The 15,959-nt window shown below is 34.3% G+C and overlaps 1 protein-coding gene across 1 annotated transcript; it reads right to left on the bottom strand.

Moving 5' to 3' along the window:
- Positions 1-1,992: 1,992 nt before the first annotated feature.
- Positions 1,993-2,859, bottom strand: LOC140434375 (general transcription factor II-I repeat domain-containing protein 2-like). The gene has a single exon (XM_072522568.1). The coding sequence runs from the start codon at positions 2,857-2,859 to the stop codon at positions 1,993-1,995; it is 867 nt and encodes a 288-aa protein (XP_072378669.1).
- Positions 2,860-15,959: the final 13,100 nt, after the last annotated feature.

The following is a 15,959-nucleotide window of genomic DNA, read 5'->3' as shown; positions in this document are numbered from 1 at the left end:
GTTATAAGATTAAAATAAAATGAAAACACTTCTCTAAATTAATTGTTGATACTTACTCGTAAAATATTATCAGTCTTAAGCCAATATATATCGATAAATAAGCTTAGAAAAGAAATTATTGTGATGCACACAATCAACTTGTTTACTTTAACATAGCCAAACCATAGTATAAAAAGAACTGTGGTTAAACTGTGGCCAAACTGACAATTATGAGGTACTGCGTCCACAAAATGGCTGGAAAAAGTTACGAGGTACCGTTTTCTGTAATTTAAAACCTTCTGGAAAATTTTCCGGCTTTAATCGCTGGTTAATAGATACTGCTACTTATTCTAAAGCGAAAACCTAAATAACTCATTTTTTGCAAATTTGTCAGTTACGAGGTCCTGCCTTTCCGACGTCGATTTGTCACATTTATTGAAGGTTAATTTTTTAGAGTTTGGTTTGTTTGCATCGGGTTGTTGCAATGTCCTACAGCAGTGGTGCTCAGACTTATAAATACTACATGGAATCTACCACATAAACTGCAAGCGTCCGGAGATCGACAGTTATACCCTGATTTTAAACCAGGAGGAGTAATTCAAATTTACGCACCGCAATGTTTGTTTGTAATTGGTACAACCTCAGGCAAGTTTACTCCACTGTTATGAAATTTTGGCACTAATGGCATTTCATAGCTTAATTAACTTATACCGGCGATTTTTTGTGTTTTTTGCGTTATTCTTTTAATTTTTAGATTTTTAGACTGCTTTTATATAAAAAAGTTGTTTTTAAAACTCTTTAGCGACGTATTAGTATAATATAATATTTTTGGATTACCGTCGAAGGCCGATATTATTAACCAAAAAAGAAGATGTATTTGGTAACCTTTTTAGTGACTTTCTTGGGTGTGAATATGTCTCTTTAGTTTACTCCTCCTGGTTTAAAAACAAAGCATAGTAAAAAAAAACAATTTTGAAAATAAAAAACTTTATTGCGCATTTCTAGTTAATAAAAAGTTGTAACTACAGTGGGTTGTAAATAAAGTCATGTTTTTCATATTAATTCTATGTGGATGTTGATGCGTGGCACTGCATATCATCCACAAGTATTTCATATGATGGTACGTAATTACGGAGGGCCAAACACAAGCATAAAGAGAGATGTTCGTCAGTTAGCCGATTACGATATTTTGATTTCACTATCTTCATTTGGGAAAATGCAGACTCACATAAGTATGTTGATCCAAAGAATGCTGTGAGCTGCAGAGCTAGCTGTCTCAAAGACGGATATTTCTCAGACGATATGAAAGACCAAAATTTCGTATCGGTAGCTCTGGATTTAAGATGTATATCTAAATTATTTCGAGTACCTCATTTTAGACGGAAATGATCTCCATATTGAACGTAACGGATATTTCAGTGCCTATTTTTTCCACATCTTGACAAGAAAATGAATTCGACATGAATGTTACAATATCAGTCAGTTTTAAAATCAGCGAAGCGTCTTTCAAACTCACCATGAAGTGTTTGTAGCTCCGTTTCGTAATAAACATAATTAAAATGGGCGGCTACCCTTTTTTTCAACGATGGAAAGTTGTTTAAATCCTTTCTGCTAATTTGCTTAATCAATAATTTCAATTTATTGACAAAAGAATGTATTGCGCTCATCATAACGATAATTGTTTTATTTTTACCTTGTAGTCCAAAATTACGGAGGTTTAAATGATTTGTTAAATTTGTTAGGAAAGCTAGATCACTGAGCCATTTTTCGTTTTGAAGTAGATGAGTGTCGTCTCCTCGTTCTTCTAAAAAGAAATTATTTTGGGAAGTAGCTCCTGGAACCTATCTAAAAATTTTCCACGGCTCAACCACCTAACATCTGTATGCAGAAGTAAATCAGTGTGTTCTGCAGAGTCGCTATCTTCCAATTGCGCTTTAAAAAGACGTCGTTGCAAGCTTCGCGCTCTGATTGTATTCACAATTTTTGTTGTCATCTTCATGATGTCGTCCATATTTAAAATTTTGGAACACAAAACTTGCTGGTGAATGATGCAATAAAATGAAAAAAAAACGATGGAAAGTCATCGTTAGCTCGACATAATGCAACAAATCCATTGTTAATGGATGTCATGGATGGTGCACCATCTGTTGTAGTACACACGAGTTTGTAAATCGGTAGCTCGTATTGTTTGACAAAATTTATAAAAAAGTTGTATATATCTTCTCCGCGAGTTTTTTCTTTCAGAGGCAGCGTTGTTAACAATTCTTCTTTAGCCAACATGTCAGAAAATACCATCCGAATGAAAATACACAACTGGGCGGTATCAGTCATATCGGTTGACTCGTCAAATTGCAAAGAAAAGTACATACACTTCATAATACCACTTTTAACTTGACTTTCCAAATCTTTGCCAATGATTTCGATACGTCTAGTAACCGTTGGACGTGACAACTGGACTTCTTTGATGACGGACATAATATCTGCTTTATTTTTGAAGTCCTGAAATAACCTGAATGCTTCCTTCACTACCTCTCCATCTTCAAATGGTTTTTTATGTTGTGCCAATATATAAGAAATTTTGAACGACGCAATCGTTGCAGCTACTGATTGTTTAACAGGCCTAGTGAACATTGATTGTTCCGTCTTCAAACTACTTTTCAAGTCTTGTACTTTCCGTTTTCTAAACAAACTCTTTTGCGGAAAATCATTTTCATAGTTTTTATGCAAAGTTTTATAATGCCGTTCTAAATTTCCGCGTTTGGGCAGAGCATCGGAAGACCGACCAACAAGATAAACATACTTATCTTTCACCATAGTAAACAGGAATTCTTCTTCCCACGCATTATTAAAATATGTTTTACTCTTTTTCGCAGCACTCATATCGAATTTCAAATATTAATGTAAAGAATAAATATATTACAAAAATGTTTTAAACTTACTAATGAATGATTAATGCTTGACTAACAGCATGCCGATACAGCACACTCCCAGTTTAAATTTATCTGTGAATGCTGATATGCCGAATTAGCATTATCGCAACTTTCGGGTGAAGAGATAGCATCATAATTATTTCGATCATGCACATGTGGTTGAGTCAGGATATTAGGCATTATTTTAGTTTCGTTTATGTGGACTATTATCTTCTTTTTATTCTTGGGATTTTCAATTTATATTTTCCCATTTTCTAATATTTGCGTCTAATACAGTTCTCGTATTTTCTCCGTGAATTTTGGAGAAATGTAACTTGTCGACCCTTTCTTTTTCTTCAATTGTATTTCCTGTTCAATAGAACTTGTAGATGGCTTCCTTGCCATCTGATGGCTTGTCACCTACCTCAATTCTAAAATTTACCAGCGTCATAGACTTGTTTCCATTTTTCCTCTACTCTCTTATAAAGAATTTACCTACAGTAGAGCGCCAATTATCTGAACTAATTGGTGGACATGGGTGTTCGGAAAATCGGTTGTTTCCGATAATCGAACAGTATTGATGTAACCTTACATATTTATCTACGGATAAATGAAAGCCATATTTACATACTTACTTATATGTATTTATATCGTTAATGACAAATAAGAATTAAACAAAAAAGTGCAGTCTTTGCAACAAAACATATTCTAGGTAAATATTGACGAAATTTTAACCACTAACGCTTAAAAATCTTCTAGTCTGCCGAAGCAAGTCTACTGCTTACGAGCGGCTAGGTCACGTAGTTTTTTAAGGACAGGTCTTTTTCATTCCAACAGTAAACAATAATGTTTTCTCTCTTTTACCATTTTTTAATTGATGGGCTTTAACAGAGGATATAAAAGTTTCTATAAACCATTTCATGAAAATTGTACTATTCACCCAAGCACTCTTTTTCGAAGTGTAAACGATAGGCATCACAGACATATTAATGTGTTTAAAACAACGTAGTTTCTTGATTTTACCAATGACAAGTATGGACAATCAGTGGCTGCCAGTCGTATTAGCACAAGCTAATGCAGTGATACGATCCTTGCTTATTTTAGGGTCAGATGCTGTTAATTTCACGACGTGACGCAAGAGTTTTTTGTGGCAAAGTTTTCCCATTGAGCCCAGTTTTTTCTGCATTGTAAACGTTTTGTTGGCGTAATTTTCTTCCTTTAGTAAATCCCTTAATTTAATTTAGAATTAATCAGCACAGTTTTTATCCTCGTATTTAAAGCTCATAAATGTCTCGACTTAAATCGTTTTAACCAGCCCGTGCTTACTTGAATTTAGCTCTCTGGATTTTTTGTTGAATTGAACTGTTTTTTACACAGATTTAGATCAGAAATAGGTTCTCCCTGGAATCTTTTTTGATTAAACCACTTATATACAGCATCATCTAAATACTTATTTAAAGCAAGTTTCATCGTTTTACGACTTGTGAATCCGTCAGAAGACTCAAGCCAGTGGTCGTATTTTCGAATTCAATCGAATTTTTTCGTATACGAGTAAGCTCGAATGAAAAATTTCGTATACGAATTTGAATCTGTATTTTTGAACGTCCTTCGAAATTTTATACGTATACTAAAAGAATTTGCACCGGCAACACTGCAAATTCGAACAACCAAAACTTAAATAATAAAAAAAGAAGAATAATTGGCAGTTTTACTTAACCTAGTTTATGGTGAATTTGTTATCTAAAACAAGAAGTAAAAAAGGGCATGAACTATGGTGGTTCAGTGTCGGCCGAACAAAAAAAAAGCCATTCTATCAACTCCATTGTGAGGGGCCTTGTTAATCTGTACAATTTTTGAAATTGTACATCCGAATAGTCCTCTAGATGGTTAAGAATGGGTTGGTGAACTTGCCTCTTCGTTCCGCTAATATTATCGCCTCGGCAAGGGCGTTAACTATTTCTTTCTATTAAAAAATTATTTAAACCACCCATTAAAAACAAAGTTCAATGTAAAAATATGGTAGGTATTAATGTAAATTTTATTGTATTGTTCAATCTAAAACAACGATTAAAACCTATCAGCTGAAATTTTATCTGACGTACACGGGCCCAGTGACAACTGAAATGACAAAAATTACTTTGATCGTATACTAGCATCGAAATTCGAATGGTTCATACCCATTCGTGTCGTCGTATACGAAAAAATTCGTATACGCACTATTCGAAAATATAAAAAACTGGATTTCGAGCGAATTTCTTCTAATTTCGTATGCGAAATATGCTCGAACGAATTCGAAAATACGACCCCAGGACATAAAGTTACTTATGCTATGCTTGTCTTTTGTCGTGAGTCGAGAGTTCGGATAAGTGGTCGTTGGGTTGATCGACGCGACGTTCGGATAATCGACGCTCTAGTGTATTTACAAGTGTAAGATCTACAAGATGGAAAAAAAAATTCTGTGTTATTAGTGGTCTGTAGCTGAGACTATGAATTAAAAGTTTAGTCAAATGAACCATAGTTGTAAAAAATATAACTTTTCTTACAAAAATTAAATTCTTTTGAACAAACATTAAATACAACATTTCATCCCTATACGGTTTTTGAAAAAAATAATAAGAATTTGATAAATTAGATGAATAGGCAATATGTCATACTAATTTTTAAGCACACGATTACTTAATTTTTAATTAAAAAATCAAATTTGACTATAAATTAAAAGTTTAGTAAATTGAACCATAGATGAAAAAATATAACTTTTCTTGTAACATCAATTTTTTTAAAAACTTTTTTAATTTATCATTTAAGACACAAACTTTTAATTTATCGTTGTAAAAAATTAGTTTGTTTTGTTCATAACAAGAATTTCACCGTGTATAAGGTTTTTGGCAACTCTAAGAATAATTTTATAAATTGGGCAAATAGACAATTAAAATGCCATATTTATTTTTTCCCCCACGATTACTTAATTTTTAATTAAAAATGGGTGTGGCAGTCCAGTGGGACTGCCGGTATAAGTTACACTTCTATACACGCATTCGCCGTTACAAATGTATTTGGGGGTCAATCTGCACACTCATTACATATGTAATGCTATAGGTAAGACATAGCAGAAAGAGAAACAGAATTTATAACAACTTACTAACAATTAATACACAACATTTGACCTGTATGAATGTATATATCCGTATATATGTATGAACGGAGTTGAATGCAAAAATTTTTTTACACATACTCTGCAGTAAAATTCATTGTTTATTTTACAGCACTAGAATAAAGTGCAACATAATTCAATATAATAATCCAATACAAATTAAGATGCAATATTCATAAGTATTTAAAAATGACAATAATATACATAACTTTTCTACTTACGCATGTGTTTAATTTACTATGTAATAATATTAATAAAAAAGTCCTCCCCGACTGGGAATCAAACCCCGGTCTCCCGCGTGACAGGCTGGGATACTGACTACTATACTACCGAGGACATGACACAAACTTATTTCAAAATTGACAGTTCTGGGTCATACAGTGATTTATTGAGATTATTATTTTGAAATACAAAAGACTAATATAATTATGAACATTTAATAAATAATACAAAACATATCACATAAATATTAATATTAATAAATATTTTATTATATATATAATATTATATGTATATATATATATATATATATATATATATATATATATATATATAATAATAATAATAAATATATAAAAAAAGGAACAATTTTATATTCGAGAGAGGAAGAGAGAGAAAATAGATCTTCTGTCTCTCTCTTACTCATTATCTTACATATGTAATGATTTCACAGATTCACTCCCATACAAATTTCTAACGTGGAGCGCGCGTATAGAAGTATAACTTCAAAATATATATAATTAACATCTTGCATTAATAGAATATTTAATGAAACAACTTAATAACTATAACAAATAATTATTAGAATGTTTCATTAATTTAAACCTTAATTCTAATTTAGATATTAGTTGCGTAAACCATACAATCGGGATCGCATCGAAATTAAGTTTGTGATTTCTACCTACGAAAAATCATCACCTGTTGAGGAGGGTATGGTGGAAAACCTATGTATTAGTACTTCACCATGCCCATCCCGCACTCTCTAATCTGTTTTCATTCGCATATATGATATTCTGCTCCATTATAAACTACAACATTTCCGCTGCGTTCTTACTTTCTCTCTCGCACCAATATCTCTTTCTCTTTTACCACTACTGTAATATTCCTATGTAAGTCTCTCTTACACTCCCGTCTCTGCTGTACTGTAATATTTTTATGTAAGTCTCCCTCACACTCCCGTCTTTCACTCGTCCAGCGGTATGCCGTTTCTTCTCACATGATGTACATACATGATAGTCTACTCCTTTCTATACGTTTCAGTTTTTTGCCGAAACAATCATGTTCCGCGTATACCATAGTCAGATGATAATTTACTTACCCATGTTCACGATCGACTCAGTATATTGCTAAAGAATTCTTGTATGCAAAAATGTGCCCCGCACAGTACTACCACCGCATCCGTAGACACGGTATTTATACCCAGTTATACACGGTTATACACGGTAAGTATTTCTTTGCACTCCTCTAATTTTGGAGGCGTACCTATTTTTAATCTCAAAACCCGCCATCCATACAAGGGTATGGAATGCACCACAACAATGCAACATCTAGTTAGATCCATTGTTTAGTTTAGTCCATTGGCGTCTTATACTATAGGCAAAATGAAAACTAGGTGAACTGTAACACTGGCTTTATTAAAAACTGTAACAAAACGCTGTTAAAACTAAACTTTATTGTCTTTTTGTAAATGAACACCTTTACGAACAAATTTATTGTTTTACACCGAACTGCTTACAATTGTACATTACTTGTTGATGTCTGGATATCGTCTCCCTGGCGCGCACTCTGTTCGATGAAGTAACGCACACTGTTGCCGGTTGTAGTAAAAGTCTAAAATAATAATAATAATAAGCAAAGATCCTTAGCTTTCAATTGGTAATGGACAAATTTTCGTAAAGCTCAGCTTAACGATTCCATCTTGGGTCTTGATTGATGCTACTCTTGCGACGTCATCAGAGCCTTGAAAATATGAACAATGCGACCTAAACGCCATTGAGTAGTACGAATATTGTCCAACTTGAGTAAAACAAGAGAACCCTCAGATAGGCTGCCGTGGTTGGTTTTCCATTTGGTTCTGTATTGAAGTTCGGCTATGTATTCGAGGCTCCAACGTCGCCAAAAATGCTGACACAATAACTGAATGTGCTGATATCTACTAAGGCGGTTTACCCTTTCTTCGGTAATGTTACGGTCTGTACATGCAACCAATGGTCGACCAATTAAAAAATGAGCAGGAGTTAATGGAGTATAATCGGATGGATCGGATGATAGCGGACAGAACATTGATTTAACACAGTATTGAATTCCTCAAATGTAAAATGAGTGTTTTGAAGAACTCTCTTTAAATAGTGCTTACAACTCTTAACACCCGCTTCCCAGATTCCGCCCATATGTGGTGAAAACGGTGGGTTGAAATGCCATGAAATAGCTTCTCGAATATATGCTTTCTGCATATTCTGCAAGGTTAGTTCGTTATTATGAAGGAAAGTGCCTAACTCTTTGATTGCACCCACAAAATTAGTTCCGTTGTCGGAAAATATATTTAAAGGCTTGCCCCTCCGTGCAACGAATCTACGAAGAGCAAGTAAAAATTCGTTTGCTGAAAGATTTGAAACAAGTTCCATATGCACCGCCTTTGTAGTGAAGCAGATAAACAGACTGATGTAACCTTTAATTATAGAACCACCACGCCCCTTGTGCGTTTTGATATTGAAAGGTCCATCATAATCTACTCCGGTATAGCTAAAAGGACTAGCCTAGCTAGTTTGCCCTTAATTATTGATTTGCTATTGGTTAAGAGTTCAATTTCGTTTGAGAAAGATTCTTGTTGTGACATTCGAATTAATGAATGAAAAGCTTGATCTAATTCGTCAATGGAAATAGGAAATTTATTAAGAGATCTTTTCTCCTTATCTGAGCGCAGAGAATTTGATTTAAAACGAAAACACACAGCAACCACTCTTTTTAAATGACTAAGACGTGAAAAGCGCTCAAATGAAAATAGCTTTGAGGTAGTGGCCAAATGAGTGAAATTCTGTTGCTTTAATTCTGGCAGGTCTAAAATATAGTCTAACTTAGAGGTGGACCAAGAGTATTCATTCAACTGAAACCATGGAGGACCTGACCACCATATATCGTGATTCAAAATTTTGCTGTGAAATAGACCTTTGGACAAGATGTCACATGGATTGTCACGTGATGATACGCGTCGCCATTTGCAATTGAAAGTGAGAGATTGAATTTCGGATACTCGATTGCTGACGAATGTGTTCAGTAAATTTGGACTGGTCCGAATCCAGGATAGTACTATAGTAGAATCGGACCACAAAACAGTTTCGTTTATTGTTATTCTTAAAGATTGCATCACTTTATTGAATAAACGTGCTAATAAAAGTGCAAAGTCCGCAAAGCTCTAACCTAGGGATAGTAATTGTTTTTATTGGAGCGACCTTTGACTTGGAGCAAAGTAAATGAATGTGGACCTTATTGTCATCATCTACAATACGCAAATAAATGCACGACCCATATGCAATAGTAGAACTATCGGCAAATCCCTGAATTTCAATGTATTTATAATTTTTGTATATGGCATGCCTAGGAAGATTGGCTTGACCAAGCTGGGATAATTCAAATTGGAATTTAATCGAACGTTCTGCTAAATCGTTTGGAATGAGTGCATCCCAAGAAATCTTCTCGAGCCAAAGTTTTTCCTTTATAGTTTTGGCTAACACTGTGCATGGACCTAAAAGTCCTAATGGATCAAAAATCTTGGCTATTGAAGAAAGAACAGATCATTTCGTAGGAATTTTATTAATGGGTAGTATTTCCACCTCATAATGTAGTAAATCCGCATTACATGACCATTTCAGTCCAAGCGTTTTTGCCTTTTCTTCTGGATCAAACTTCAAAATACATGCAGCGTTTGAATGCTGTAAGCCATCCAATACTTTATTGTCATTCGAATACCATTTTCGTAGATTAAAACAACCTGATTTTAAAATGTTTAAGACGGTTTGACAGATATGTTGGGTATCTTCAATAGTGTCTGCTCCAGTAAGCATATCGTCTACGTAGAAATCGCGCAAAATGATTTCAGCTATCTCGGGAAAAGTTTTTTTATTGTGTGTGGCGAGTTGAATAAGACATCTTATTGCTAAGTAAGATGCACATGCTTGTCTGTATGTAACGGTGTTTAGAACAAATGTTTTTATTGGTTCGGAATGATTGTCCCTCCATAATATTCTTTGTAGGTTTTTGCACTCATGTGTAAGGTAGGCCCGACGTATTGAATATGGTTCAAAGACAACCCTGATGTAGTCGGTGCTGAACAGTCAAATACTACTCGTAATTTGCTAGTCAAACTTTGTTCACGAAGCACTCCGTGATTTGGCATATAGTATACAGGATGAGGATAATCGTTTTCTTCTATCGCAGTCATGTGATTAAGTTCTTTGTATTCTTGCATGAACTGAACGTACAATTCACGGAATGATGGATTTCTTTTTAGTTTTCTTTCAAGGCTGTAGAATCTCTGTTCTGCTTGAAACTTGGATTCACCTAGTGATTCGGATTACTGTTTTAATGGAAGATGCACAATAAATCGACCGTTCTCGTTACGACGTGTATTTTCCTTGCAGTGCTCTTAACAAAATTGCTCTTTAGTGGAGAGAATCTTGGTAGATTGGCATTCCTCCAATTCCCAAAATTTTGCTAATTGCATTTGCAAATCCAAATTAATGCTAGTGCTGAGGTGGCACGGTGGCATTAGTTTCGCGTTTATTCTCGCAAAGGTTGTACATTTAAAAAATGAATTCTCGCAAACTTAACGCAAAAATTTTATTACTCCAAGAAGAGGAGGAAGAAGAAGAGTTGATAACGTTAAATCTAAATAAAAGAAATAAAAATGTAAACGAAATTTTTTCATGTCTTAATAAAGAAGGTGCTTTTAAATTAACAGTCAACGAAAGATTGTTTAAAAACGAAGAAAAACTTCGAGAATATTTTAGACTTTCCAGGGATATATTTGGAACTATCTTACAATTTGTAGTAGATCCACTAGTCTTTCATCTTCCTCGGGAGAAAATTTAGTAGATATCACTTAATTATTACAATAATAATTACTATATAAAAATACAATTATAATTTCGGTATAGATGTGTACGCTGTGAGCTCAGCTGAACGTTTGCGTCCAAATCAAATCGCAGTTGATTCCAGCGCACACCGTCGACGTACACGGCTATCGCTCTGCAGTGCGCGCAGCTCAGCAGAACCTAACAAACCGTTATCATAGAGAACCATTTCTTTGATTTTGACGAACGTGCGCGGCGTTCGACTGACTGTGAGTTATGCGCCGCTCACTGTTCTAACAAACCATAGCTTTAGCGAGTGCAAACACCACCAAAGATCGTTTAAATATAGTGTAATGTTAGCTAGATATGTTTGAAAATAAAAAATATTTCAAGTTGTAAATTGTTTCACAATGTATATTGGATATGTAATACTTTTAACCTACTTAAAATATTTGAGACGACTGTAATATAGTTCAAACTTAAATTTATGGCTTTATTTTAAAAATAAATAAATAAAATGAATGAGGCTATATTATAAAGAATGTTATCGCTTGTAATAGATAAAAAAGGATTGCTCACTCAACACTTTGCCGGTAAATGTTTATTTGTTCTGGCGTCGACCTTGACAACAACAACTGTAGAACGTAGAATCTCGAATACGTGTATTTGTTATTTGTCTATCGCAGTCCAGCCTTTTATAGTTTGTTCGCATTGGAATTGCCCATCCGGCTCGAAGGACCACGATATGTTTAGTTTGGTCGATTGGCGTCTTATATTATAGGCAAAATGAAAACTAGGTGGACTGTAACACTAACTTTATTAAAAACTGTAACAAAACGCTGTTAAAACTAAACTTTATCGTCTTTTTGTAGATGGACACCTTTACGAACAAATTTATTGATTTATACCGAACTGTTTACAATTGTACATTACTGGTTGATGTCTGGATATCGTCTCCTTGTCGCGCACTCTGTTCGCTGAAGTAACGCACACTGTTGCCGGTTCTAGTAAAAGTTTAAAATAATTGTTTGCGTCGCAATTTATTGTAACCCTTACAAAAATTTACAATTATATTTGTGCTCATACTTGTCGAATTCTTCTACAAAGTTTATTTAGGTCTGTTGGGGGTTTTATAAATCTTTTGTGTGATAATTCTCCCGAAAACGAAGTCTAAAATTACGAGAATGGGGTAGACAATCTATCAGTAGATACCACGGTGTGTCTGTCGGTTTTATGTATGTTCTGTTTAGTCCTTAAGTAATTTTGCTTCGCAATATTTGAATCTAAACATTGTAAGGTGTAATATGTTTTACTTCAGACATCGCCAAATAAGCTCTTGAGGCACATTCAAATCTAAAATGCTATTTTCTTTTTCATATTTATTGTTGCAGTTATGACAATAAATCAGTGGCTGATCTAGAATTTGCCTTGGGGAGAGGGGAGGGGGAACTTCCAATAAAGCACCAACCAAACAACATAGAAAAGATAAACCCAAAATACACAAAAGTCATTATATGCATTAAGTTCCCTTAATTTTTCTAATTAGCGGGTTTATTATGTTGAATTTGTCTGTCTGTTCATTAACTTTCATGTCAGCTAATATATTTTTATGTTTCAACAATTTTTTTCTTTAGTTTTGGAGCTTGTAGGGGGAAATTTTCCCCATTCCCCCTGTGTATCCGCCACTGCCATAAATAATAATTAAAAGAACTGTTAAGTAAATATCGTTGCCAATTAGCAAAAACAATAAAGAGTTTATTGATAAAATATAAATTAAAATTACTAATTGGGTAGAATCATAGCCCAATAGGTGATGCGGCGAAACTGGGGACACAGGCGTGGTTGGGGCAATGAACATTACTTGAGTCAAATTAATGTTAGTTTAGTGAGTTTCCGAATTTTAAGTTGACCAAACTTCGTTACTATTAAATCTATTTTTGTGAAATTTTTGTTTACTGATAACCGGGCGAATTCTACATCCAGTGGCGTATGTTTGTACGGGAAGGTGTCCTAAAATGACATACTTTTTATTTGAGAATTTTTTTGCAGATAATATTCGAAATATTAAACTGAAAAAAATGTTGGGACCTATTAAATGCCATAGCTGCAACACAGCTTCAGGTTGCCTCAATAATATTTCAGGATGTCGCATACGATATCCTCTTAGCCACTATCGTCCAGCGCTGCCAATATAACATTATCGCATTAACACTTCCTCCTCATAGTAGTCACCGTATGCAGCCACTTGACAGATGTTTTTTAGCCCGCTAAAAAAGTTTTATTCCAATGAATGTGAAAAATGGCTGGCAAACCATTCAGGACGGGTAATTACGGTTTATCAAATTGCTTAAATATTTGCTCCTGTATACTTTAAAGCTGCTACTATAACGAATGCAATTGAAGCTTTTAAAGTGACAGGGATATGTCCCTTTAATAATGATATATTTACTGACGCTGACTTCATGGCCACTTTTGTCACAGAACGAAAAGAACCTGCTACACCTGCAGTAACTACGGAACCAGAAGCGTTTAACGTACAATCAGGAGTCGCTAAAAACTCTACGTCTGAAATCGATATTTAACCACACCAAATGTCTGAATCAGCCTCTGTAAATACTCCCAATGTTCTTGACAGTCCAACTATTGTTCTTGAGAATTCCACTACTAAGGAAAATATTCATGTTAATGAAAGAGATGCCATAATCAGCGAAATACCTACATCTGAACCCGATTGTACGAGAAGAATTTTACAGATCACAAACAATACCCCTCAGCTTACAGATCCGGTTTCCAACACATCTGCAATAACTTTGAAAGAAAAAGTTGATATAGCTCCAGAAACAAAATTATTTGATTTATCAAACACTCCTGGAACATCATCAAGTTATATCAAATTAACAACCATTTCTCCGTTACCTAAATCAATTGTAGTTAGATCCAGAAATCGCAGAAGTAAAAAGTCGGAAATTATCACCAGCTCTCCATATAACGACCAACTAATTGAAGAAAATGAGAAAAAAAAGTCGCAATACAAACTCAAACTGGATGTTGGCCATAACCTACCGCCACCGCAAGCGCATCTGGGAGGGAGTTTAAAAAGGAAATCAGATGTGAACCTCAGATCGGCAGAGAAGATACAAAAAATGAAAAAGCTGGTTTCACAAAGCCAAAAACAACGCCCCATAAGAAAATTTGGAGCTGTCCAGGGTGCAACGAAACATTTAAAGAACCTATCACAAAAGACTAGATTAAGTGCATATCATGTGCTGAATGTTGGCATGAAAAGTGCAATGCCTACGCAGGTTTTGGATCTTATAAATGTGACCTATGTTGATAAAATTAGGTGCGCAATCTGACAATCCTAAATGCGTACTTTTAAAAAGCGGGTTTATAACAGTGCGCAAAAGCACTTTTTTTTAGTTTCACTTTTTCTATTAAAGTAATGTTTAGTTCGCAAATTATAATTGATTTTGTTGTTTATATATATATCAAAATGCTTAAATAAAAATAAATATACTTTCAACGCAATTGGTTTGGATTTTACACTTGAATAAACCTTAAGAGCGCATTCTTGAAGCACTCTACCCTATATACGCACGTATTATCTATTTCAATTTTCAGTAAAGGTTCACACTTATTCTTTGTAAAGTTTAGTAGGTTCATTAATTATATGAAATATTAACACTGACGTTCGATTTATTACTTTGTTGATTGGGTCATAACTGATATAGGTTATATGATAAATATAAAACATAAGCGATTTTATCAATAACGATTTTACTCCAAAGTGTACAACATGAGGATAACGTACAATAAAATGCAGGTGTGCACATGTGTTCTAATTCTAATTAAGGCTACCATCATAGTTAACATTGCAACTGCAAGTGTCCTGAGCTGAGCAAGTGATACACATATCACCAAATGAAAGAGAAGGTAGATATGCACTTTGAATATTTCCACATCTTTTACTTAGATACATAAAACTTTTAATTGACCATCAATAACTGACTTTAAAAATAACATTGTTTTCACAAAATAATTTTGTGATAATAGTGTACGTACAAAACAGAGAGTTTTGTTTTGAATGAACCTTAATTTCAACTATAACGTGGCAGAACATTTTAACCTACTTTACAATCAAGTTAGATTTAACACAGAATAATGTATTGAACCTCTTCGAATATCTTACATTTGTCCACCGACTTATTTCAATTATAGAAACCCCTGAAACTTTATCATCCACTAACGAGGCCACTTTCAAACAAAATCCTATCATCTTATTCATTATACGAGGTCAGTGCAGTAGCATCTGACCTTTATTCATAACTTTGCACCAAAACGATGCAATTTCACGAACTTGTATACTGCAGTTACCAACTAGGATTTTCTTGTTCGTAATAGTTTTACATTGTCCTTTTTGTATTCGTCGTATTTTGTTTTCGCCGAGAATGACAGGGGTAAGAAAAGAATGAGAACAACAAATTTTGCAATAATTTTTGCTTTAAACTCGATAAAAGATGTGTGGTAACTATTCAAATATTGTGAAAGTAGTTGGAAGATAAACGTATGCGTAAAACACTGATAAAAGAATGGTCTAATCGATTAAAAAGTGGCTTCACATCGGTCGACAGTATCTATAAGTTGTTCCAGTACAACAACATCGGAACATATCAAACGTGTGAGACTAGCATCGAGATCGAGTTAGAATCTATCTAACTCGATGGAGACTAGCGATTGAAGAATATTGTCGTTTGACTATGCGCAATTTAGGAAGCGACCTTCAAATTCAGACAACTTATGTTTCGAGGATTCTAACCGAGAATTTGAAAATTACTCGCGCGTCCTAAATTC

Source organism: Diabrotica undecimpunctata, chromosome 1, assembly GCF_040954645.1.
Source record: "Diabrotica undecimpunctata isolate CICGRU chromosome 1, icDiaUnde3, whole genome shotgun sequence".
NCBI lineage: Eukaryota > Metazoa > Arthropoda > Insecta > Coleoptera > Chrysomelidae > Diabrotica > Diabrotica undecimpunctata.
This window is presented reverse-complemented; position numbering and strand designations above follow the sequence as displayed.

Coding starts and splice junctions, on each gene's coding strand:
- LOC140434375 (XM_072522568.1), bottom strand. CDS start 2,859: ATGAGTGCTGCGAAAAAGAGTAAAACATATTTTAATAATGCGTGGGAA.